The sequence below is a fragment of the Candida orthopsilosis genome, assembly GCF_000315875.1.
Source record: "Candida orthopsilosis Co 90-125, chromosome 4 draft sequence".
NCBI classification, from domain to species: Eukaryota; Fungi; Ascomycota; class Pichiomycetes; order Serinales; family Debaryomycetaceae; genus Lodderomyces; species Lodderomyces orthopsilosis.
Window position 1 is genome coordinate 836,503 of NC_018297.1, and position 26,566 is coordinate 863,068.

At 35.5% G+C, this 26,566-nt stretch overlaps 11 protein-coding genes across 11 annotated transcripts; 8 read left to right on the plus strand and 3 right to left on the minus strand. All coding sequences in view use genetic code 12, as the record gives it.

The window, feature by feature from the left end:
* Positions 1–2,407: 2,407 nt before the first annotated feature.
* CORT_0D04310 (hypothetical protein) lies at positions 2,408–3,556 on the plus strand (the record flags this gene model as incomplete). The annotated part of the gene is made up of 1 exon (XM_003869357.1): positions 2,408–3,556. One exon carries the CDS (start codon positions 2,408–2,410, stop codon positions 3,554–3,556), a length of 1,149 nt encoding a protein of 382 aa, XP_003869406.1.
* A 65-nt stretch (positions 3,557–3,621) lies between these two features.
* Positions 3,622–4,472, minus strand: CORT_0D04320 (Pre6 alpha-4 subunit of the proteasome; the record flags this gene model as incomplete). The annotated part of the gene is made up of 2 exons (XM_003869358.1): positions 3,622–4,339; positions 4,438–4,472. 2 exons carry the CDS (start codon positions 4,470–4,472, stop codon positions 3,622–3,624), a joined length of 753 nt encoding a protein of 250 aa, XP_003869407.1.
* Positions 4,473–4,649: 177 nt separating this feature from the next.
* On the plus strand, positions 4,650–5,114 carry CORT_0D04330 (Rpr2 protein; the record flags this gene model as incomplete). The annotated part of the gene is made up of 1 exon (XM_003869359.1): positions 4,650–5,114. The coding sequence occupies one exon, from the start codon at positions 4,650–4,652 to the stop codon at positions 5,112–5,114; it is 465 nt and encodes a 154-aa protein (XP_003869408.1).
* A 56-nt stretch (positions 5,115–5,170) lies between these two features.
* On the minus strand, positions 5,171–6,592 carry CORT_0D04340 (Glk1 glucokinase; the record flags this gene model as incomplete). Its single annotated transcript, XM_003869360.1, has 1 exon — positions 5,171–6,592. One exon carries the CDS (start codon positions 6,590–6,592, stop codon positions 5,171–5,173), a length of 1,422 nt encoding a protein of 473 aa, XP_003869409.1.
* Positions 6,593–7,806: 1,214 nt separating this feature from the next.
* CORT_0D04350 (hypothetical protein) lies at positions 7,807–8,988 on the plus strand (the record flags this gene model as incomplete). Its single annotated transcript, XM_003869361.1, has 1 exon — positions 7,807–8,988. The coding sequence occupies one exon, from the start codon at positions 7,807–7,809 to the stop codon at positions 8,986–8,988; it is 1,182 nt and encodes a 393-aa protein (XP_003869410.1).
* Positions 8,989–9,307: 319 nt separating this feature from the next.
* CORT_0D04360 (hypothetical protein) lies at positions 9,308–10,609 on the plus strand (the record flags this gene model as incomplete). Its single annotated transcript, XM_003869362.1, has 1 exon — positions 9,308–10,609. One exon carries the CDS (start codon positions 9,308–9,310, stop codon positions 10,607–10,609), a length of 1,302 nt encoding a protein of 433 aa, XP_003869411.1.
* Positions 10,610–10,823: 214 nt separating this feature from the next.
* On the plus strand, positions 10,824–12,938 carry CORT_0D04370 (hypothetical protein; the record flags this gene model as incomplete). Its single annotated transcript, XM_003869363.1, has 1 exon — positions 10,824–12,938. The coding sequence occupies one exon, from the start codon at positions 10,824–10,826 to the stop codon at positions 12,936–12,938; it is 2,115 nt and encodes a 704-aa protein (XP_003869412.1).
* Positions 12,939–13,225: 287 nt separating this feature from the next.
* On the minus strand, positions 13,226–15,655 carry CORT_0D04380 (Flc2 protein; the record flags this gene model as incomplete). Its single annotated transcript, XM_003869364.1, has 1 exon — positions 13,226–15,655. One exon carries the CDS (start codon positions 15,653–15,655, stop codon positions 13,226–13,228), a length of 2,430 nt encoding a protein of 809 aa, XP_003869413.1.
* Positions 15,656–18,443: 2,788 nt separating this feature from the next.
* On the plus strand, positions 18,444–19,181 carry CORT_0D04390 (hypothetical protein; the record flags this gene model as incomplete). Its single annotated transcript, XM_003869365.1, has 1 exon — positions 18,444–19,181. The coding sequence occupies one exon, from the start codon at positions 18,444–18,446 to the stop codon at positions 19,179–19,181; it is 738 nt and encodes a 245-aa protein (XP_003869414.1).
* Positions 19,182–19,593: 412 nt separating this feature from the next.
* Positions 19,594–25,341, plus strand: CORT_0D04400 (phosphatidylinositol-4-kinase; the record flags this gene model as incomplete). Its single annotated transcript, XM_003869366.1, has 1 exon — positions 19,594–25,341. One exon carries the CDS (start codon positions 19,594–19,596, stop codon positions 25,339–25,341), a length of 5,748 nt encoding a protein of 1,915 aa, XP_003869415.1.
* A 495-nt stretch (positions 25,342–25,836) lies between these two features.
* On the plus strand, positions 25,837–26,394 carry CORT_0D04410 (phosphatidylinositol-4-kinase; the record flags this gene model as incomplete). The annotated part of the gene is made up of 1 exon (XM_003869367.1): positions 25,837–26,394. One exon carries the CDS (start codon positions 25,837–25,839, stop codon positions 26,392–26,394), a length of 558 nt encoding a protein of 185 aa, XP_003869416.1.
* Positions 26,395–26,566: the final 172 nt, after the last annotated feature.

The following is a 26,566-nucleotide window of genomic DNA, read 5'->3' on the forward strand; positions in this document are numbered from 1 at the left end:
CCAACCCTGATGATCCAATGTAAAAATACCATCACCCAACAATGGATCAAAATGAGCATGTCTAATGCCCAATGAAAAATCATTAAATTGAGTAGCTAATATAGCTTTAGTATTCTCGGGATCCTTGGTCATAACTAATGGTGTACCAAATACAAAACTCTTGAAAGTGGGAACATCTGGATGAGGTAATATATCAAACAAATGCCTAGAATGTTCAATACCAGTACCGACTTTCTTGTGTTTTAAGGCTTTCAATCCTTCACCAACACCAAAAAAGCCACCATTTACATAATTCGTAAATGGTTTAGCTTTAAATTTGCGCATAAGATATTGTTCATTTATATAGCTTATGACGATGTAAAGTAGTACTACTGATGGGATGGTAATATACCAATATGTAGCAAGTGCTGATTCAACCATTGTTAGATTCTAACTCTTTTGGAAGGATTTGGGAGCAGTTATTATTTTTTGTAATTGTTTGGTAAAATGCACACAATATTGCGGCTAGTTGAAGTAAATGATATGATATCTGGGTCTTGCTGGGGTGTATAAAAATACTTTCACTAGCGTAATACAAAGCAGATTAATGATGTTGTACGCTTCTTAATGTAGGGAATGGGAAGATATACCTCTCTATATATATAGTCCTTTACTATTTGTCTAATCATTCATTAGTTATGATAATGCCCCTCATTTGTAACATCATACAAAAAGTATTTTGTTTTAACTCACCTTACATATAAACTCGACACTATTCGTAGTAGTAATGATAGTAATAGAATAAAACAGTATAAGATTGCTGAGTATGGTGTTTATTTCATTTTGTACTACTTGATTTATTTCCGCCACAATAAGCCCCACTATCTCCCACCCTCATTTCATGTGAATTATTACACCTTTTGTGTAACTAACGAACATTTCTGCAAACAACACTCTATCACCAGTAAGTGGTAGAACCCCCCTTGCCTAGTCGGTCTACAAAAGGAAGGCTGAGCTTATGTTGAGAGTAGCCAAGCTTAAAGAGAGTGCACATAATAGGACAAGAAATTTGTAATTTGGTGGAGGAAGGAAATAGAGAGGAAAGCTTGGATAGCAAAGGTTGTTCACAAAAGATTTAATGATTTACCTGTTGCCGTTTCTTCGGCGATAAAAAGCTTTTTGTATAATTTGGAGTTGAATTATTATTATTCTGATATTCTGATATTCTAATTTTTGTCTATATTTAGATAAGCTATACCTTTAGTGTCGGTGAAACAATAATACGTCGTTCTTGATATAGTCTAGAGGACACTATCACTGAGAAGCTTAGGGGTCAGCTGTTAAGTCGTATAAGAGGTGAATAAACTGTAATGAACCATATATTCCATTCGTGACTTCGTGTGTATGACGTTAAGACTCTACTATCCAAGGATGTTCTTGTGAAAAGAAAACAAGTTTTACACCGTTTGCGTATGTCATATATCACTTAACTCACACAGTATATCTGTTGTGTGTGTATTTGCGTGTGCAAAGAAGTGTTAATCACATCAACCCCACACTTCCATACTTAGGATATAAGATACACCAAAATTACACAAAATCATTCGGAGTTTATTGAACAACAAAATATGCCATAAACAAGTAACTATTCCATGTTGTCTATTTGATAATTTTTTTTTTCACTATTCTCATATGTATAAAGAGTAGATGAAAAAAGGTGGAAATCCAACAGTTGTCAATCATTGAATTCACGACCTTTTGAAGTAGATAATTCTTTCTGTTGTGAGGATAACGGATATATGCACAGTTCCCCAACAATAATTTTTAATTTCTAAGCTCAGTTTCTGTGGAGATTAGGAAGGGATCAATGCCTAAAATATACAAATAACAGCAGAAGGGGCGTTAATTCACAAACACTTACAAACCCTTCTTCTACCGATGCAACGACGGAGGACGAAGGACGAAGGATAGGGGAAACTCAAATTTTAGCAATGAGCATTACACAATTGGAGATTTTCACAGTGGGTAAATTTAAGTTCTCTGTTAAGTAGTTCAGTCATTATAATCTTCATGGTATGTGTGTGTGTGGGGTGAAAAGAGTTAGGAATTTTGTCGGTGGTATCAAGTTTGCAATCAATAGGTAGATTTCACCTCGTTCATGATTATTTTTGACATTACAAGGGTTTGGTTCTAAACAAGTGTCGTTAATCTCTTTCATCGCAAGTAACTTCAGTGGAGACAGCTCTTTAATTAACTCGTTTATTGCTGCAAAAACTTCATCAAAACCTTAAAGGATCAAATGGTAGCTCTTGCAGTTGATACGCGTCTTACAATTCAATTCGCATCCCTTCTCAATACAAAACAAAATATCTTCAAATAAATCAACCTAGCACAAGAAACTGTAAACTATAACCACTGTGGATTCAAAATGGGGGTCAAGGGTCTTAATCAACTAATCAAAGAGCATTCACCTCATGCTTACAAAGAATTTCAATTGAAAAACTTGTTTGGTAGAAAAGTAGCCATTGATGCATCGATGTGTCTTTATCAATTCCTTATTGCTGTTCGACAATCAGATGGTCAACAATTAACCAATGAAGAAGGAGAAACAACATCTCATTTATCGGGATTTTTCTACCGTACTATACGAATGGTGGAAAATAATATTAAACCAGTCTATGTATTTGATGGGAAACCACCAGTTTTAAAGGGTGGTGAATTGGAAAAACGGTTATTGCGTAGAGAAGAGGCTCAAAAGCAAATGGATCAAATTAAAGATGAAGGAACAGTCGATGAAGTAATGAAGTATGAGAAACGATTAGTGAGAGTAGGCAGAGATCAAAATGATGAAGCTAAAAAATTATTGGAATTAATGGGGATACCGTATGTTAATGCCCCATGTGAAGCCGAGGCTCAATGTGCAGAATTGGCTCGTGGTGGTAAAGTATTTGCTGCAGCTTCTGAAGATATGGATACTCTATGTTATGAACCACCATATTTATTACGTCACTTAACATTTGCAGAAGCTAGAAAAATGCCTATTGATCAAATCACATATAGTGAAGCCATGGAAGGGTTAGGTATGCCAAAGGAACAGTTTATTGATTTATGTATATTGTTGGGATGTGATTATTGTGAAACTATAAAGGGAGTAGGGCCAGTGACTGCCTACAAATTAATCAAAGAACATGGCTCATTAGACAACTTAGTCGAATACTTGCAAAAGAATCCCGATAAGACAAAATTTAAAGTCCCTGAAAATTGGCCATATAAAGAAGCTAGAGAATTGTTTTTGCATCCTGAAGTAATAGAAGCCACGGAAGTTGAATTGAAATGGAAAGAACCTGATGTTGATGGATTAATTGAATATATGGTTAAACAAAAGGGTTTTAGTGAAGATAGAATCAGAAGTGGAGCTGAAAAATTGAAAAAGGGATTAAAGGGAGGTGTACAGGGAAGATTAGATGGATTTTTCACAGTTGTTTCAAAACCAAAGGAAGCTAATGGTAAGGATGATAAAAAGAGGAAAAATAATGATAAAAAAGGATCAACCAACAAGAAAGCAAAAAGAAGGTAAATATAGTAATCAACAAATTTTTGTTTATCTTTATATGTATAGAAATCCAACTACTGAAACTCCTTCTAATCTCTTGATTTTGGCTTCTTCTTTTCTGCTTCTGCTTCCTTTTCAGCCTCAATTTCATCAACATATTTCTTAATTTCATCTATAGTTAATTTTTCAATAACACCACCTGGTTTCATTACAGACAACTCAATATTCTTTGCACCAGTCTGTACAACTTCCAACAATGATTTCACAGTCAATTTAATCGTATCTTCATCATTAGCATCATCCTTATAATGCTTTTCCAAAAATTCCTTTACAGTCTTGGCCGATCTTCCAATAGCATGGGCTTTCCAAGCATTGAAAACACCACTAGGTTCAGTTTGATACAATTTAGGTACTGTATCATTAGTATCAAACCCAGCAATCAAAGTAGCAATTCCAAAAGGCCTAGTTCCCCCTGATTGAGTGTATTTTTGTTGTACACCAGCAACATATTTAGTCAAGTATTCAACACTAACAGCGTCTTCTAAATTTAACCGATGAGATTGTGCTTCTACTCTTGCTTTATCTATCAAGATCCTTGAATCAGCATTTAATCCAGCAAACGCTAATAATATATGATGATCAATTTTGCATATTTTAGATGGGGTGGTTCTTGGATCTTGTAATTTTAAAGTGGTTCTTCTTTCGCAACCTAATACAACAATGTTTTTGCCCTTGACTCCTACAGCACATGTACCTCTCTTGACTGCTTCGGATGCGTATTCCACTTGGAAAACATGTCCATCGGGTCTAGAGTAGAGTTAGTATAAATTCGAAAGCAGAATGGATTCACCTATTTTAGTCTCCCACAAACTGACTAGTGTAGCTTCAATTGATGTAATACATACGAGAATATAGATAAAGCACTGTCGTATCCACTCATTGATCACTATGGGTCTGCTATAAGTCCGTTGTTGTAGTTGTACTTCTTGAAGCTGATAATCAATTGTACTTAGTTGGGTGTACCTTTGGATGTTATTTTTTTTGCCATTGAAAAATTGAATTTATTGAATCACCAAGCATAAGTAGTCATCAATAAACGATTATCATCAAGAGGGGTATGGGTAAAAAAGATAACAAGAAGAATAACGCAAGCACATCTAAGCAGATCGCAAATAGAGATAACTTCGCCAGACTTAATTACCTATACCAACTAAGTAACCACTTAATAACAACACCAACATCCAAAACAACCACATCATCCAACAACTCAAGTTTACAATCGTTCCTAGCACGAGGGTATGATCGTAATTTAGACCTACTATCAAAACGTACATTAAGTAAACTTTCACCATCAATGAAAAGAACAATATGTAAGAAATGTCATGTAATGTTAATACCAGGATTGACAATGTCAATACAAATGGAAAATAAATCAAAGCAACAAGATGACAAATGTGATGTATTGGTTAATAAATGTATAACTTGTGGTGAATGTAAACGATTTCCTATTGGAAAGGATAGAAACTATAAACCATTTTTTGAACGAGGGTATAATGAGGAAACAGAGTCAAATAAAAGATAATGTCGTTATAATATTATACGTCATACATGTACATTCAAAAGGTTAGTTCCCCTCCCCTAGGCCATTGCGGCACATAAAGCGGCTCCAACACCTGATCCATCTTTAGCAATTCTCAAATAAACTTTTTTGTGAGTGCCTTCCAAAGGATTAATCACTTCAATAGCTTTCAATATAGCATCTTTAAAACCAGGATAGAATTCAACAACTGATCCATCACAACCAACTTCAAAATCCTTATCATCATCTTTGTATTGATCTTTAACTCTACGAACAATAGTTGCCAATGGGATGGCTGATAATTTAGCAGCTCTATTTGAAATAGCTCTTGTCAATCGTTGAATAACAACTCTTTCATGCCTGGTAGTTGGTAATCTCAATGTATTTTGTAAGATCAATTCCAGCATTTTCAAGTCAGTTGAGTCATCAATTTGAAGATATGATAACACTTCAGAATCTAATAACCAAGGTTCAGTTATTCTATGAGGCAAACTTCCACCCCTTTCCTTATACAATTCTTGGAAAATCAATCCACGTTCAAATAACTCTAATAACGCAACTCTAAGAATTTCACCAAGAAACATTCCACTAATTCTCTTTTCAAAAAGGTGATATCCTTTGTTGGCAGTTTCTTTATCAACAATTTCATCGAATATAGTGTTTGGTAAAATCTTTAACGTATTATCAAACGAACCCCATTCAGTATTAATCACCATACCTTGAACTCCCTTTGGTGGGTTGGTCAATTTAGGAATGTTCTCAACAGTCTCGTAATAAGCACCATTAGTACCAGTTCCAAATATACATCCAATAACAGTATTTGAATTGGTTTTCTTGGGATCGTTTTGATAAGCTCTGGATAACAAAGTTCCTACTGTATCATTAGCCAATGCCACAACTTCAACGTTAACTTCCAATACTGTTAAATTAGCTTGTAATAAATCAACAACATCTCTATCAACAGCATCAGGGATATCAAATCCTTTAGTCCATCTAATCAACGTACCATGACCTAAAGCAGTTTGATCTACTGGGAATGAAAATGTAAAACCCAATTTCAAAGGTTCTGAAGATTTAACTTTGGCGGTATTATGATGTTCTTCAAGAAATGTGTCAATTTTCGAAGCCAAATATTTAAACAAATCATCAGCTTTTTTACACTTCATTAATTCCGGTGGTATTCTATATTTGCTTTGTTTTAACTCAAAAGTATGATCACCTTTTAAATCAATTGAACAAACTCGGAAATTTGTACCTCCTAAATCAGCAGCCAAAAATAATCCAGTTTCTTTACCGGTTGGGATTTTCGAAACGTGAGCTGGAATCATTGGCATATTTTCTCTTGATTGCTTGGGTGCTTTCAATCCAGCATCCATTGCTTGAAGGAAATAGTCCGATGCCTTAATGAGGTAACCATCATCAATGTAAAATTCTCTTTCAATTTGACGAATGGCAAGTTCAACTTTATCTGGAAGCGACATTATAATGCTCTATGTATAATGAGTTGTAAGTAGAATGAATAGTACTTGAAAGGTGAATATAAAAGAAGTAGTTGAAACTTTTTATGGTTACATACAAAAATAGCAATATAAATGAATGATTAATACGCCTGGTACTTGGCCGAAGAAAAAAACAAAAATCTCAACAAATTGCAACTTACACAAAACTTAAAGAGAGGAAAGAGGGCATTTTTGTTTTTAACGCCGAAATGGTAAAACTACTTGAGTATCGTTCAACTGGGAATACGTCTAATGAAGCAACTTCTTAGATAGTATATTCCAATATAATCACTACAAATGGCGGAGTATTATTGAACGTTATATGCTAAATGGGTTGAAGTAGTCCATTTTTTTAAACCTGGAGGAAAATAACGGACATCATTTGAAATATTTTAATGTCACACAACTACAGTATGATTAACAAATGCCTCTCTCTCTATGAAAAATTGATTTTATTTCTACTTTTCTCCTAGAGTATGTTTGCTATTTCTGTCGTTATCATTATAAACTTAACAATAGCGTTCTTCTTTATAGATTTATTTTCACCCAAAACGAAGAGTTTACCTTTTCAAAACCATGGTTCAAAGGGGATAATCTCAAAGTGTCGTCAGCATTTTGTAGATCTTTTTCATGTACCAGTCAGTTGTTTGTGTAATTTTCGGAGTATACGTTTGCGAGAGACTTCAACCAAAAAAGAGGATGTGGGGAGGTAACTACAAGAGAGAGTCATGCAAATAGCACTCTGTTGTTCTATAGCTAGAGATATTGTTGATCCAATGTATAGCTCTTTACCCTTGTGGTAATGCCAGTTATGCCATCATACCTATACTGTCTTTATAATTGACTAAAATAACAATATTCAAGTTTTAGTTTTGGCGCGTATCTATTCTTGTTGATGTAAGTTTTTAAATGGTGGATAAGAAACGATTGATGCATTGAAATACGTTGCAATACGTTTGAATAAAAGAAAGGGAGGCGGGGTAGAGGTAGTACACACCACGCACTGACCAATTAAATATGCAAGAGGGGGGAAACAGAGGGGTGTGGTGTTGTTAATTTTGGACTGACCCTTTGTCTATGGGGTAAAATCTGTTATATATAAACACCACTGAGTAGTTATCTTGAGAAAAGAGTGGGAAAATTGACATTCTTCAAACCGAGTTGTACCAAAAAACCATTACCACGCTGAATCAAATATGAGAGGTTACGGTGGCGGTTATAGCAGCTATGGTAGAAGCAGTTATGGAGGCAGCTACGGCAGTAGTAGATACGGCAGTAGTAGATACGGCAGTGGTAGATACGGCAGTAGTAGTTACGGCAGTAGTAGATACGGTGGAAGTGGTAGTTATGATGGGAGATCATCATCTAATAGATACTCAGGATATTACACTTCACCTACATCAAAACAACAACAACCACAATCCAATAAGGGTAATTATTCATCACAGACACTGAATCAAAAACCTAAAAACTCTTATGGGAAGAGCAATGGTCAACAGTATAAACAACCCCAACCATATCAGAATTACCCTCAAAATCAATATAATCAAGGGTCTTCTAACGACAATTCAAAATATAACAATGGTTCTAAACAGAATTACTCCAATTCAAACTCAAGATACAGATACAAGAATCAAACAGTCAAGAACAAAACTATTAATCAAAATACCAATGTTAATCAACAACAACAACAACACCGAGGAAGATTTGGCCGATTTGGTGGTGGCTTTGGTAGAATGATGAGATGGCCGTTGATGTTTATGATGTTTGATCGGTTTAGAAGACCAAGACATGAGCCTGTGCCTATGCAACAGCCACAACCGCAACACCCTCCAGTTATAAATGTATACAATCCACCTCACGATCAACAAACTCGTGACAATGCGAATCAAGAAACTGGCGATACAGGCTATAATTCTCAAGTACATAATGAAACTGGTGCATTCAACAGAGGAATTGACGAGCCACATGATGACAAACCTTTATCTCGTGAAGCAGATTTGACACCAAGCTCTCCCTTGGCTCCACCACTCGATGCAAATAAAAATGATTCTCGGTTGATTAAAGATACAACAACAACAACCAGGGTGAAAGTCACACGAACCAAAAGTGAACCGAATAGATTGCGAGAATTATCACATACTCCAACAATTGAACCGGTCAGTAGTAACGCATCAAGTGCTCGATTGGGTGGTGAAGGTGGTGGCGGTGGAGACAATAATTTGGATATTCATGAACTTCGTGGGTATCATACTAATGAAATCCCCAATTTACAAACGAGAACAAGAAGTAGTAACAAAGATTTGCTGAGAGGGTTATCTAATCAAACTATTGGATTACAAAGTATTCTTCGACAATTTCCTTCACAGGAAGTATAATGATATTGTGTGGTTGTTTGTCTTTCTTATAGTTTCCATATGGCTTCCAACTATACTATTAATAAAATCCACACTATTTCTACACGGCTTTTGTTAATCAATTTATGCCCTTGAAATCATCTCTTTCTTACTTTGGTAATGTGTATGCCAGTCTGACTAAAGCAATGATGGTTGTCGGAGGATGCAAAATGACTAAAAAGTATCATCTCTGACACAAAACCCCACCATCTTAAAACAAACGAACAAAATGTAAACAATAAAATCAATCACAACATCAAAAGAACCAATACAACACCTTTAGTTAGTACACCACTACACTATGGTTCCACCACCACCATTTCGACCTTATGGGGGTGATGACTGCCAAATATTGAGTGATTTATCTCGATTCGATCACACTTATGAATACAAATTACCTCGATTACGAAGTACAAGAAACACGACACCTACAACTTCAGAATTCACTGAAATTGAATCATCAAGAGCGCAATCAAGAACATCATCAGCCAACTTAACAATTGATGGGATAATACCATTTTATTCATCACAAGCTGGCAATAATGAACTGGGCTCATACTATGAACCATTGCAACTGAAGCAATTTCCCGATGAAGAAAGTTTTATACAACCACAAAGAATACGACGACAACATATTTCAGTTGGAGTACAAGTACCACAGGATAACCCACAACTATACCAACAATTGCTCCCTCAAGTACCACCAAAAGATATGCCTACAAGAACCAAATCTCAACGTGAATTCCTCCCATATCCTCCATCTATACCTGATACTAATGACATCCCTCCATATAACAATAACCTACTTCCACCAATACCCCAACCACTGGAGAAAATGTATGCTAAAGTTGTTCAATTTGATAATGGAGATAATGATAGTTTAATGTCACGACAAAAACATTTAGAACATGATTTAATCAAGCTGGTGATGAATCAACCATTGATTTCATTCAAGACTGACAAATTAGGAGATCGATATTATGGAAGGAAAATCACTATTACTATGAACTTGGTCCTATATTTGATTGAAATTTGTTTTAGTGTTATTGAAATTGTTCTTTCAACAGTTTTACTACAACGTGACCACACCATAACTATTGATATTTATCGATACTTTATCGCTGATGGTGTTATTACAATCATAGTAGCATTGCTATTCACATTACAAGTTGTCACTTATGAGAAGCGCAATGGTAGCTTTTACTGTACTGTAGCAGTCGTGTTCAAATTAGTTTCATTCATAATGATTATTGCATACATTTTCCCCAGTGATCAAGCTCAAACTCAACAAGTATGGCAAATTAGAAGAGCGTTAGGTGCATTTATTATCATTTCTACATTCCTTTGGCTTTCCAATTTAATTATGTTCTTAACAACGCTTTATATATCAAGATTGAATTTACTAGAAGAGTTGAATTTTGATTATGATCAACGAGGGTTGAATGAGGAGTTTAATAAGAGGACAAACGAAAAGAAATCTCGGGGCGGTGAAGACTTGAAGGAATTTTATTTGAATGAGAATGGAGAGATGTACGCTTTACATGATGATGAAGAGAGGGAAAAATATAAGAAGAATAACAAAATATTAGTATACACATTTTGATAGAGAGAAGAATATGGGCATCTCTCCTTCAGTCCACGTTGGTGGTGATGGATTTGCCATAACATTTTTAAATTTTGAGGGGCAAAAACTACTACACAAAAATAAGACTTTAACCCCATACGGATTTCTGCCCTACCAAAAAACATATACCGCTGTTACTTTACCATCAACTCATCTTAAATAACCAAACCTGATAGAGCCCCTCCACTCAATCATGTTGATCAAGTACATTGCTTTATTGCTTTATTGCCAGTTGAGTCTCACATTACTTATTCCACATGTTTTAAAACCCCGAATTTTTTCATTAAGATCAACTAAACAACGATTACAAGCAACTATTAACCCATTAGTGCCCACTAGAAAATTTCAAAAGGATTTCTCTATTCATTCTATTCTCGATGATAATGGAGTTAATGGAAATGGCATTAGCTACACGAACAACAATAGCTCCACTTCAGATAATGATAATTTTGTTATAATTCCCAAGGAATTAATTAATCCCACCATGTTTTCAACTTTGGGATTGAATAAGTTGTTCAATTTGGCTGACCATGAAGATCATAATCATAAATGGATGAATTTTAGCTTACAAGATCAACTCTACATTCCTCAAGAGTTCAAAACTTATTTCGTCTTCAACACCAGTACAATCAAGCAGAGTACGGGATTGGACATGATTCATAAACTACAACAACAGACTCAAAAACATTACAACTCCCATACATTGACTCAATTTTTACTGCACATTGTACCATTTGACATTCCTGAACTTGTTGAATTGGTTGATTATTATATGGTGGTGCCAAATTTACCCAATTTACATAATTTAACATCATCGATTTATCACGAAGGGCTATTAAGTTATCCAATGCTGCAATTACCGGTATTTCGATCACAATTGAGTGGCAATAAACCATTGATTGTTTTCATGTTTAACGAAACTGATGATTTTAATGTTCCAATTGACCACGTTTCAATATCACTGTTACAACAACAACAACTGGATCCAATTTCGAAAACAACTACGCACATCATGTCAATTAAGAATTATTTGAAAGCTCCCACTACATTTTCAACTTTTTTTGACAAGTTTGCTCGCAACTGGATTGATCAAGTTGATTATGATTCTTTAATTCATTCAGTATTTTGTAATGTTAATAATCACGATGAAGATCATAGTTTTTGTTTGAAATTGCGTCAACAAATGGTTGATATTGTGCCTGCATTTAAGAAATTTGTTGCCAAATCTGATCCCAACATTGTTGCCACTGCAGCAACAGCTACATCGTCTCTGTTGAAACTGAACAGAGTAGCATCTTATTTGGCGAATGGGAATGACATCAAGGTTCAAAGTCAAGCGGTTCGACAAGTTCATGATAAATTACAAGCCAAGAAACACGCTTTAACGATGGCTGGTACCGCTGGAGTCAATTTAATTCGAAACCCAAAAGAGGTCTTACACAAATTAGATGATTTGATCGATGACAAACACGATAATCAGTTGAATAAATTAGACGATAAAAGGGATTCTCTTTGGAGTTCACTTGATGACAAAAAAGAGGCCGTGTTGAGTTCAATTGACGATAAAAAGGATTCAGTAATGGACTCAGTAATGGAATCCATCGGAAACAAGAAATCAGCTGTCCTCGACGAATTTGACGTTGGTATTGATGGAGGTAAGATCCTAACTTCCATAGATGATAAACGACAACAATTTACTGATTTAATTCAACGTAAAAAAGAGGATTTACAAACATGGAAATTCAAACCTCAATTGTTTGAGAAATCAAACAAGAAGGAAAAATTAGTTGATAAATTGAAATTGAAATTGAATCGTGATGGCGATGATGATTACGACTCCGATTATGACCATCCTGCGTTATACTCTGATTATTCTGATGAAGATCGATACGGAAGCCACAATGATAATAATGGCAAGCATATCCATAAGAGGAGTATTGCCGTTGCATCTAATGGATTAAGGAAAAGATATCTTGATGACGCATCCCTACAGTCTGGAGTTGGTGATTATTTCGAGGAAGGCGGGTTTTCATTGCCTTTATCATTACTAAACTATCAAGAGCCAAACAGTAATGACGAAGAAAGCAATAACGACGACGTTGATAGACTTGATGATGAACCACCGAGGAAAAATACCTACAGTCAAGTAATGAATTTGGATCCATTATCACCAATGAATCGCAAACGATCATCTAAAGAAGTAGAAGAAGATGGGGTGCTCGCCGAAGAACCATGTCAACCAATCACGTGGTACAATATTTTCCATCATAGTGTATTTGGTGAACCTAACTTTTGCAATGAAGAGTAGAATCTTACCTTGTTCTCAATTGCATATAAAAATTGACAATCTTGTCTCTCTTGTTTTTTGTTTATAAATTCCATGCTATATATGAAAATATACAAAATACGTTTCTCTCGTTTTAATAACGAACCGACTTGAAAAAATGAACTGAATTTGAAAATAAAAAAAAAATACACAAAGGTCCACCACTTTCATTTCGAAATGAACCTCTCAAACACCACTTATCGAATATCTTCAAGCACTCCGTTCACTCGTTTCTCTATGTTTCCTCTCTTCTTCTTCTTCTTTTCTTCTCACCTGAAGGCTGTTCGACTTCCGCTTGGATTCCTTTGCTGATAATATTGATTGTTACTGTAAGCGGTGTTTTGGAAATATGGATTTTGGGGACTTGATGAACTACCTTGATAAGCTCCAGTTTGTCCAAAACTAAATCCGCTTCCAGTGCTAGCATTATTTTCATTGGAGTAATTTGTAGGTAACGCGTTATAAGGGTTGCCAACTATGGTTGAACCTGGTTGTGTTGGTTCCATAAAACTTATTGAATCTCGTTTTGATGGACTATAATCATTTGATCCTGATCCAGTGCTTGTAGTTCCTTCTCCTCCTAATGCAGGACCACTTAAGTTTCTTGTGTTTTGATATACTGAATCTTCATCATATGATTCATCATCATAAGCTAATGGATCACGTTTACCATGCTCATGTCCTTTCATTGCTGTAGCTCCCAAAGCCATCAATTCCATATCATCGTCACCACCAGTACCAGCTCCCTTTTTACCGGCTGATTTAGGCAAGAAAGAAACACGATCGTCACGCATTGGTTGGTATCTGGCATCTGGATTCTTTCTAACAATAGCCAACAAACAAGTGACAATGGTGAATATCAACAAAAATAAGGCAAATACTGCATTGAGCACAAAGTAAACTACAGCCATGACTGAAGAAACAACATTTGGTTGTCCAAAAACACTGGAAAAGAACATAAAGAATAATGCATTGATGAAGTTGATAACACTAATGGTGATATTGAATGCATTGGTTCTTTTATCCATAAATGGACGAATCCAGCAAACAACCACCAAATGAATCAATTCAACAACCCAAATGATCACTGATTGTGGTTTACCATGATGTTGTAATACTGCCACCAACAACGATTTAACAAAAATGTAAAACAATGAAACCCAAATAAACCAAAAACAATCAGCTCTATATTGGACGTATAAAAATCCAAATTTATTTAAAAACTTGACATCTCCAAATAATAAGTAAGCTGGATTTTTGAAATCTCGTACCGAGTTTCTTCCCATTAGAAACACTCTTGTTGCTGCTTGTATCAATAATACTAATGTGATGACCAATAAGAATACGGCAACAACAACAGCTCCAGCAGAATCTCTAGCTGTCAATTCCCAAATACACAATACTGAAACTTGAGGAAACGCAATAATCAATAAACGATAAAGTGATCCTTTTATAATACCACCCCAATGATGACGGTACTCATTAAATTTTTCAGCATGCATGGCTTTACTTCTGGTCAAGATTTCAATAATTGCTTTAAACAACATGAGACAAACCACCATAACAAATGCAAAAAAAAACAAGAAACAAATACCTGTCATGAACACATCAGTAATTTCAATACTAGCCAAATAGGCCACACGTTGAATACCTCGTAAAACCAAAATTTTCCCTGATAAATCAGTGGCTTTTTCATTAGTAGAATATAAATCTGGATCTAAATTGTCAGCGGTACCAAAAGTATCTGAATCTAACAAGATGTTTGCTCTCTTGGCCAATGGGGAGCCTGATGACGATGACAACCCAGCCATGTCGTAGCTATTCATACCTTCATACCATTCCATAGCTCTTTTAGCAAATCTTTGTACTGAAATGGAAAGATATGATGCTCCTAAAATATCAGTTGGGGTCCCTCCAGTAGCTTGAATATACCAATTGGAAATATCTTGAACAAATCCAATCTTGATAAGACCTACAGACCACATAAAATTTTGGGCCCAAGCTGCAGCAATGGGAGGAACTCTAGCCACCGCCATCATAGCCATGATTGCCAATGACTGGAAATAAATGAAAAGTGACATTGAATTCGATGCAATATGAGCTGCAGTGCTTGAATGACCAATAACTGAAATAACACCAGATGTTACAACACCCAAACCAGAAATTGCAGCAATGGGCCATCCGGCATATTTAGTTTGTACAGTTTTACCATTGGATAAAGTTGCTTCAACACATGCCAATTGATCATAAGATTCCAAATCATAAATCAACACTTTAACTCTAGCATCAACATCGGGAACAGTATAAGCTATTCCAGGAATCTGACTACTAATTGATGACCCCAATTGATAATGCGAATCAAGATTCAAATGCCCTGAAGTCAACGGACAAAGTGGGTTAGCACCTGAACCACTTGATTCATAATCAATATCACAAAGAGATATATTTCTTTGCACGACATTCAAACCATAAACAATAACATTGATATAAGCTCCAACTTTAGCATCAATTGATGAAATAGCATTGATATCAAAATAGATAGTTCTGTTTCCGGGATAAAACACAATATCGAAATATGATGCTGTAAATTGTGAATTATCCATACAAGTTAAAAGTGAACTTGATTTGATGTAGTGAACAGCTGATACCACATTGAACAAGCAGGTTATACCAATTAAAAGTAGCTTGTATGGTAACATTGTGGATTAATAGTTTGTGTTGGATATCTAGGGGGGATTGAAGATATAGAGAAGGACCTGGTTGACTTTGATTTTTGGTGGTGCCTAGTCCTTTTGTAAGTTTCAAGATCTAATGATGGTTGATAAGGTGTCGCTAACCAAGTATAGACCTGTAAGTGTGGTGTTTATGTAGTTGTCGTTGTAACGAAAGGCTGTATTATGGTGATATGGTGCTGCAAAGATTTTGCTGTCTTTCTAAGGCGGAGTAAAAATAGTAGTAACTTTTCCAAAATGGCAGCTTAAGCAAACATGTAAAAAATACAAGCCAAATTTAAAAATGATGAAAGATAGAGACTATAGTTTGATATATGTATATGTGTAGTAGATATACCTCAGTTAATAAGTAGTTGTCGCAGCCGTTGTTGTTGATGATGATGATATAGTATTGAAGTTTTGAAGTTTTGAAGGTAGTTCGTTTTTCCTCACTGTGAGTTTTGAAACCAACAAAGACAAAAGACAAACAGAAGACAAGCAGAAAGAAGAAAAAGAAAAAAAACAACTGCTTTTGATTTTGAGTTATGTGCATTACGTAAGTTGTTACTTAATATGCATACACAGATATGTAATCGGGTATTTGTGTAACTAATTCTAAACTTAGAAAAAATCTTAAATACCTTTTGTTTACGTAAATATTACCTGAACGCTGCCATTCCAGCTGCCTTTCAATGAACACCAAGATAATATAGGTGTGTGTATATCTGTGTATTCTAGTAGTAGTCAAGCTTTTTTTAACAGCAAACAATAACAGTCACGATAGCAGGAACGTGGTTATTACAACAAATATACGTAGTAGAAACCATAACTATGTATTATGTTACACAATTCACGCCAGTTTTTAGCAATAGAATTTTTCAAGTATTCACGTGATTTCGGTAATGTAAATCCCTGTTATATTCGTTATATATGCAAGTCATTTGTAAATGCAATAGGCTGTGCATCAGTCCATTTCGTTTTTCTTTTTTTTTTTTTCGTTTTCCCCTTAGTTTTTATGTGAATAGAAGTCTCCAATTCACCAACTATATAATCACCAACATGTAATCATCCCTTCTAAAAGGCGGGATCAGTATCTCCCAAATGCTTGTTTCTTGGTTAATACAACAAAGACACACACAAGCACTTTAACGACTTTTGATTTTCTTGTTGATGAATTGGCATCATCCAAGAAAGAAAACATATTGGCTGTGCAGTAGAGGAAAAAAGTTTGAGAGGAGATGGGGGATTACTTGTTGGTCGAGCTTTTTCAAAATTGCGCAAGACTTCTTTAATGACCAATTGGTCACACTTTGATAAATCTTTTTGTAGAGAAAGGTGTCAAAATCTCACCTTTCGCACAGCTTTGCTCGTGAAGATCTTTTCGCTAAGTATAGCCCGGGTTTGACAGTTGTATCTCAAATCAATGACGTATATAGTATTATGCTGTTCTTGGCACCCAGTCAAGAAAGTTGCAATTGTTACGCAAGCTGTTCCATACACAAAAACCCATGCGACGCATACATTCAAGTATAAAACATATATTGCATTACACAATAAGGTGTTGGGGCTGTGAGACAAACATCACAAACCCAGTCGAATATTCCTACAGGGTTTACTAATGCCCTACTTTCCCCACCACCCTCAACTGGAGTCATCACTTTTTACACCAATTATTGGAGAATATTCAAATATAGTACTTTTTTAATACACCAACTTTTCACTCTCTATGTTCACTAAGAGTGCTTTCAAAGATTCTAGACAAAATGGGAGGAGTTGTAGATCTATTCACAACCCTCTTAATTCCAATAACAACACAGGCAATTCTTACTACAAAACAATGAAATTAACAGCATTAGCTCAATATCAGAGTGATGATTCTAGAGTTCAACAACAATCTCATTTTCTTTCTCTCCTATTACATGCTGCCCTCCAATTGCGTCGTCTGCTTCGTTCATAGATTCATATGTCAACTGTGTTTCTGTACATTCTGATAGCATTTATCGGACTAAACATATGTTGTTTTTCAACGAGGTGTACCGGCTTCCATTGACAATAAAAGAAAGCTCCACAAGTTGATACTTGCTTCTGGAAACTGCAACTCAAGTTCACAAATTCTTCTTGCTACAGCATTACTCACTAAACAGTGTCAATAATCCAAAACTGTAATGTTCGATGTGCTAAATGAATAAAACAAAGAACTCTTATGAGGAATGATGCTGGAGATGACACAGCTTTTACAATTCTAGCATCCGATCTTGAATGTACATGATTTCTCACTGGCATCGACTTGCTTTAGAGCTTACATTCCATAGAAACATATGGATAGAACTTCTCCTCATGGCTCGCATTTCATCTCCTTTCATCTCCTTTCAAGACTATTTTGTATTCAAGGTTGATGCCATAAGAAAACGTTGCATAAAAACCATCACACAACTAACGCGAATAAGCACCGGCCAGGGTACGAGAGGTATAAAGGCTATTATATACATTGATTTAGAATATTGCCGCTATCCGCTTTGGGGGTGGGTACAAGCCGCATTGATTACCTAATTGGTATAGATGTTTTCTGTGCATTGTTACACTACCTATCTCATCTATCACCTTTTTTGAAATTTGCCATTTTTCATTTTCACGTACTCATCTCTTGAGAAGTTAGTCATTATCAAGACATATAAACAAACAAACATATTTGACTATTATTTTAGACTATAAATATAATCAACTGCTTTCTACAATTTACAAATTTAATCAGTCCGTTAGAAGCTTATACTAAATTATGGCCACTAGAACTCAATTTGAAAATTCCAATGAAGTTGGTGTCTTTTCCAAATTAACAAATTCCTATGCTCTTGTTGCCGTTGGAGGATCAGAAAACTTTTATTCATCATTTGAAGCCGAACTAGGTGACGTTATTCCCATTGTTCATACAACTATTGCCGGTACTCGTATAGTTGGACGTATGACTAGTGGGAATAGACGTGGTTTATTAGTCCCCACCCAAACTACTGATCAAGAATTGATGCATTTGAGAAACTCCTTGCCTGATTCAGTCAAGATTCAAAGAGTTGAAGAACGATTATCTGCATTAGGTAATGTCATATGTTGTAATGATTATGTTGCATTAGTACATCCTGATATTGAACGAGAAACTGAAGAATTGATAGCAGATGTATTGGGGGTTGAAGTATTCCGTCAAACTATTGCTGGGAACGTTCTTGTTGGATCATATTGTGCTTTAAGTAATCAAGGTGGATTGGTTCATCCACAAACTTCAATACAAGATCAAGAGGAGTTGAGTAGTTTGTTGCAGGTGCCATTAGTTGCTGGTACGGTAAATCGAGGATCGAATGTTGTTGGTGCTGGATTGGTTGTTAATGATTGGTTTAGTGTTGCTGGATCCGATACCACGGCGCCTGAATTGTCAGTTATTGAATCGATTTTCAGGTTGCAAGATGCTCAACCGGACGCCATTGGTGGTAATTTGAGAGATACTTTGATTGAAACCTACTCGTAGGAAAAAACGAAGGGGGCACCTAGATAACAGAAGGTGTTTTCAAGGGTCTTTGATACAAAAGGCATTGTTAAAAATGACCTTGGATAGAAGTATATCCATAATACTCAAGTTACACTACATCTATAAGTATCAACAAACTATTGATCTTTTCCTTCAACTGTCAAGATGTAATACATTATCAACTTCTTCTCTTGATATATAGTATTCGTTTATTACCTAATTGAGTAATCAGTGTGCAAAGTATTGGCCATGTGAAAATCTTTTGAGGTCGGTAGCGCTCTCCACTTTTCTTACTCCCCTCAACTCTCGTATGCACAAAATTCAACAACAAATTCTTGAATAAATACACCTAACAAGTACTCATAAACCTATTTCTCCTCTTCTTCGTCTTACCACAATAACCCAGTTAAGAATGGATTTCTATGGTATCACTCGTGGTACAATTCGTGGTGAAGCCCTCAAGAAGTTAGCTGAACTCACGGTTGAACACGTTCCGTCCAATTTGAAAGAGATAAACACTGGTATTCAAAAAGATGATTTCGCTAAATTATTAACATCAACTCCCAAAGATTTACCATTACGCAAATCCATTGGTAGTATTAATGATCAAAAGATGTCCAATGTTGCTATTGCACCTAAAGAATATGAAACTCTTGTTGCCTTATGTGATGCTACTGATAAACCAATTAAATTGACAAGTCAAGTCAAGACCTTGATCGATAAGTTCAAAGTATATTTGTTTGAGTTACCTGACCAACAATTTGCTTATAGTATCGTCGCCAAATCTGTTGCTATTGCTCCTTGGACTTTACTTGGTGAAAAATTGACAATTGCATTGATCAATTTGGCTTATCAAGCAAACAAACATTATTTTGATGAAGTTGTTGAAATTTTCCACCAGTTTATTGAAAAATTTTTTGATAATGTTGAATTACACTTATCCAATTTCTTGACATTGACAGGTGTCATTGATGGATTAAACCAAAATGCTCAGTTTTTGACATATTCATCAAGGACTTTTCGTATTTTCACCAATTTGGATTCTGCTATCGATAACTCTGAAATTTTGGGTGCTATTGAAGATTATTCAGATTATCTCTATGATGATCCAAACCCATATCAAGAATTGTTGGAACGTGATTTCTGTCTTAATTTTTCACCCATACTTTATCTTGAAAAATTATCAAGATTGATGTGTTCGATACTTTTGGAAATTGTCAGCTCCAAATCACAATCTTTGTTGCCTTATTTGTTGGCCCAAGCTGCAAAGAAATATGATGAAGATGAATCCAATGGTGGAGCCATTGGTCATGGTAAAGATCAATTGTCCTTTCCAAGAGCTCAAATGGAAATCATAAAAATTTTAAGTGATTTGGCATTAAGGAAGTTGGAGTTTTTGGATAGAGGTGAAACTTATATCGTGTACTCTACCAATAACCGTTTGAAATTGGGATATTTAGCTAAAAGTTTCAACTTGCAAGTTTTGAGTTGTGGAACGTTTACTGATAATTTAGACCTTATTACTTCGAAAGAATTGTTTAAAGCCAATATTGAGATCAAAGATGCCATGTTAGATCCTGACTTGGGGTTGACTATTTTCCAATTTGGATCGTTGTTAGTTTTCAAAGATGAACTGATTGGTCCTTTATTAACAAGAGTGTTCACTTCAGTTATCGCTAATCCAAGATTAGAACAACAGTATTGTTTGGAAGCCTCAAAATGTGTCGGATTGGGAAGTAAGAGATTACCCCAGGATGCAGTTGTCACCACAATCTATTCGTTAACGAATTTGTTATTTGTCACTAATGAAGGGTTACAAGGACCATCTAAGAGTGCCAGAAGAGCCGCCAGAAACTATACTGGTGGTACTGATAATGCGTCATCCAGGGAGTTTGTTTCCTCACCATTGTCTTCAAGAAGAACTTCAATGACATCTTTTTCACAATTGTTCAGTAAGGGTAGCATATCTGGAGAATATGATGAAAATGATTACCAAAAAGTGTGTGAAAATGCCGTCACCGCCATTATTGAAGTTTCAGAAGCATGTGATGATGAATCGATTCCTGCATTGGCATGTACTATCTTGTCACAAAAAGTGACCAAGGTTGAATCACCGATTGGATCTTTAATTCTAAAAGGTTTGTGTTCATGTGCTCCTTATGTTCCTGAACGTGAATTTATCATTTTGATTAGATTATTGAATAAGTTAACTGTTGATTCATTTGAAAGGAAAAATGTGACCTTGTTAGGCCATTTGAATGATTCGAGATTGATTTTGTCATCAAAATTGAAACCAGATAATCATTTGTATTTTGTCTATTTGCATGAATTGTTGCAATCGATAATCAGTAAAGGCGATGTTCAACAATTGGAACATCATAGATCCCACAATGAAATCAGTGAAGTTGGTGATCAAATTGCAATTTATTTGAAACCATTGGCTGAATTGTTACCTGATGTTCATTTAGGTCAAGAACCTTTGAAAATTGAAAAGACCGAAACCATCAATTTATTCAGAAACGTGTGGTTTAATATGGTCGTTCATGGTTACACTTTAAATTCCAAAAATACCAAGGTTTTTAAGAATGAATTGGAAAGAATTGCCTACAACTCGCCACCCTTGATTTCGGAAAGATCATGGGATAGAACTGAAACTTCGATCGAGTTAAACACTGTATTGAGACGTGGTTCATCAAATCATAATATTAAAGACCACAAAACCTTCTTGGGTGATATTTTTGAAATTCATCGTACAATGTCATATCCCAAATTGATGTTTTTGTCAGCTGCTGTTCTTTGTGAAAGTTTGCGTGTTCGTACTGGTGATTGTTCCAAGATTTTGTATTACTTCACCGATCCAACAAGTAAAATCTCAGGTGTTGATAAATATTTGGGTCCAATTTCCTTTAAAATTGTTCGTGATTATATTGGTTTGATTAATACTGGGGCTAATAAGCAATTCACTGCTGATCATATTGCTAACCAATTGACAACTATGTTGACATTATCAACCCATCCGGTTACTGAAATGCAAGATGCGTCTATTCAATGTTGTGACTTATTGATTAATAAAGTGTCAGCATCATTGTGCCATAAAAAATCCTTGTTTGCTTTATTTGACATTTTGACATTGTTATTTCAAAGTATTGCCGATGCTGATATTCATGAATATGATCCAACTACTTCCTTCAGAGCAAGATGTACTGGAATCAAAATTACTATGTCTGATGATTACGATTGGAGATGTTCTACATTCAATCGATTCCATGAAAAAGCCAAGAGTTGGGTTGAATTGTTATTATACAAGAGTAACATTGATGTGAAGAGTTTGATTCAATCGTATGTTGCTGCCAATGAAGAATTGCAATATGAAGCTCCAATTCAATTTGGTCTTTCATTTGCGTTGAAGATGTCGGGAACTATTTCATCGCATGATCGTGATTTACAAGCAATTACTTATGCCAACATATCTGCTTTAGATACTACACCTTCAATTGTATCACAATTGAATTGGAGGTCAAACTTTGTTTCTCAAGTTATGAATAAATTACCATTGAGAACTGATGAGGAATCTGATTTCGCATTTAAAGCTATTAGGGAGAAGGTTTATAATATCAAGCTGAGATTATTTGATCAATTCAATGAAAACCCATCTGATGATGAGATTATGAGTTTGTTGACGGAAATTGCAGGACTAACTTTGTTATCTGATAGCAACAATGCTGAATTGGTTAGATATATGGTTGAAATACCATTCTTATTGTTTGAACCACTGGTGATGATTCCAGCTAGTGGCGTTTGGTTTGCTGTTATGAAGGATAAGCCGAAGTTGAGTATGTTGTTGCTTAGTGAGTTGGCACAGAAATGGGAAGAATCAATCGAGTTAAGGAAAGGCTTATTTTCACAAGAATTCGACATTGTCCATCCCGAATTTGATAAAATGGAATACGCACCAAGTAATCGTTCAATCGATTTGAAATTGGCCGACAAGGCACAAAGAAGTTTTGAACCTCATTTAGAATTGGTTCGATTGTTTTCTAGTAATTTCGAAGCTACGTTGAATCAAAGTGATCATTTATTGAAGTTGTTTACTCGATTCGTTGAGGTTGGATTGAAAAACTTGAAATTTGCTAGTTATCATCCACTTTCGAGGTTGGTTAGATTTGAATTGATTAAATTTTCATTTGAGGTGTTGCAGGTTCATTTGAAGTTAGGATCAAGAATTTGTAAATATTTGACGGAGTTGATTTTTGATGGAGCCTTGACTTGGTTTAGACAAAGATTTATTTACCCATTTGGTGCCAATAAGTTGAAATTCAAGAGTGAAGCAATTGTAATGAATGAAGTTGCAAGAATGGCTGGTGCGGTATCAATTTTCCGTCTGAAGGATATTGAAATGAAGCGTACAATATTTTTGCAATTTCTCGATGATGAAGTGTATAAGTTTAATGTTTGGCTGACTTCTTTGAATCCAACTGATACTTCAGGTTCAATTATTGGTTCATCTCATCAAGTATCAAGTAGCCACGTTACTCGTGCTTATGAAATTGATCCAATTTTGGCAATCAATTTGGCCATGAGGTACCAAAGCAAGAGTCATGATGATTTGATTCAACAGTTGATTATCAAGAACCCACTTCCAGCAGTTACATATCCTGATGCTGTGCAGTTCTTTATCGGTATCAATCTTGGTACTCATATGCCTTCGCATCAATTGTTGTTTTGGTCGCCAGTATCTCCAATCGACGCCATTACATTGTTTTTACCTCCATTTGGTGCCAACCCTTATATTTTGCAATACACTATGAGGTCGTTGGAAACGCATGATGTTAATTTGACATTCTTTTATGTCCCACAAATTGTCCAATCATTACGTCATGATGCAAAGGGGTATGTTGAACGTTTTATCATTGAAACTGCCAAAGTATCACAATTGTTTGCCCATCAAATTATCTGGAATATGTTGGCAAATAGCTACAAGGATGATGATTCTACTGAACCAGATGACTTGAAGCCCGTCTTGGACCGAATTCAAGAAGAAATGTTGAAAGAATTGAGTAATGAAGATTTACAATTTTATCACAAAGAATTTGGATTTTTCAATGAAGTCACTGATATTTCGGGTAAATTGAAACCATACATTAAGAAATCTAAAGCAGAAAAGAAAGCCAAGATTGATGAAGAAATGGCATTGATTAAAGTAGAACCTGGGGTGTACTTGCCATCAAATCCAGACGGTGTTCTTGTTGATATTAATCGTAAATCGGGTAAACCATTACAATCTCATGCCAAAGCTCCATTCATGGCTACTTTTAAGATCAAGAAGGAATTGACTGATTATGACGAACACGGTAAACCACAACAGGTTGAAATTGAAAAATGGCAAAGTGCTATTTTCAAAGTTGGTGATGATTGTCGTCAGGATGTGTTGGCCTTGCAATTGATTTCTATTTTCAGAACTATTTGGAGTGATGCCGGTTTGGATCTTTATGTGTATCCTTATAGAGTTACGGCAACTGCTCCAGGATGTGGTGTGATTGATGTATTGCCAAATGCTACCTCAAGAGATATGTTGGGTAGAGAAGCCGTTAATGGATTATTTGAATACTATATCACCAAGTTTGGACCACAAAAATCCATTGAATTCCAACGAGCAAGAAACAACTTGGTTAAATCATTGGCGGCATATTCAATCATTTCGTATTTGTTACAATTCAAAGATAGACACAATGGTAATATCATGTATGATGACCAAGGGCATATTTTACATATTGATTTCGGTTTCTGTTTTGATATTGTTCCAGGAGGAGTTAAGTTTGAAGCAGCACCATTCAAATTGACTCATGAAATGGTCATGGTATTAGGTGGAAGCGATGATACGCAAGCTTTCAAATGGTTTGAAGAATTATGTATCAAGGGGTATTTGGCATGTCGTCCGTATATGGAATTAATTGTGAGAACTGTGGTACCAATGTTGGAATCTGGATTACCCTGTTTTAAAGACACCACGATTAAGAATTTACGCCTGAGGTTTGTTCCTGGTAAAACTGATAAAGAGGCAGCAGCATATTTTAGGAAATTGATTAAGAAGTCAATGGAGAGTTTCTATACTAGAGGATATGATGAGTTTCAAAGGATTACCAACGGTATTCCATACTAGAAGTGAGAAGGCTATGTTTCAAGTTAATGCTAGAGATACTTTTGCAGACAAATATTGCAAATTGACGCCAGGAAGAAATTACGTATTTACTAATCAGTTGTAATAACCTGTACTAGTGTACGTATCTATAGACTGAAACGGAGAGTGCAACACTTTCTCTGGTATTCAGATATGTATTGAAGCGGAGCCTCATTTGCAAAAATAATGAGAATCTGAAAGCTAGCAATATAATTGCAAATTAGATAACTAAAGACAATTTAAAAGCCTCATTAGCCTGTTTTAAAACTCTAGGTTAACACTTTTCTCTATTTGTCTTGGGAGTGGGTTAATGCATTAAGACACTTTTTTCTCTTTCGCGACAGAATGTAGCGCATAACATTTTTTGCAACCAAAAATAGCACCCCGGTACTACTCCCATTTCGTTTACGTTTGCAACTATTCACAGCGCCAGTGATTGCCAGAAAAGTTTTCAGTTTTATCAAATTTGAGTTCGACATGTTAGGCTCGGACCATTTCGAAGAAACTATTTTGGAATCAGACTTTGAGAATATGAATATAGGAGAGCTACACATCATTTACGAAAAGAGAAACAAAACTCGTACTGATATATACAAAGCAAAAGTAAAAGCCTTCTTTGAAGATTTTATTAAAGGTCTTGGTCCAAAATTCCAAGAACTGTTTTCTAAAATTGCAAATGTAAGCCAAATTGTGAATATGGCAAAACGGCCACATAAATCATATCCAGAATCGGGTTTATTGCCGATATTGGATGAGGCGAGTTTGAGCATCCACAGTTATTGCTCAAACATTGATCTGAAACGGACATTAATCAACAGGAACCCCATAACTATCAGCTTGTTATTTTTTCCCCAGGAATGTCAATTAGCCGAGGAAAAGTGTTCCACATCAAAAATGTCAAAAAAGATGCAAAACAAAACCATCTGGACCACTAGATTTAATCTAACATTATTATTTGACATTTTCATTTCTGGCTTAAGAGAATCAAATTTAGTTTTGTTCCAGTTTGGAACAAGAACTTGTTTTGATAACTAGGACGAGATGAGTGAACCATGCAATCGTCAATATGCAACTATAATTCAAAGTTTCACTTTGTGCCTATAGAAAATTCATGTCTCATTATATTGGAAAAGAAGAAAGTGTACTCCCGATTTGTCCTTGGGTAAATCATCATCAATTGGTCCAGTCACAAACAACAGAATCACAA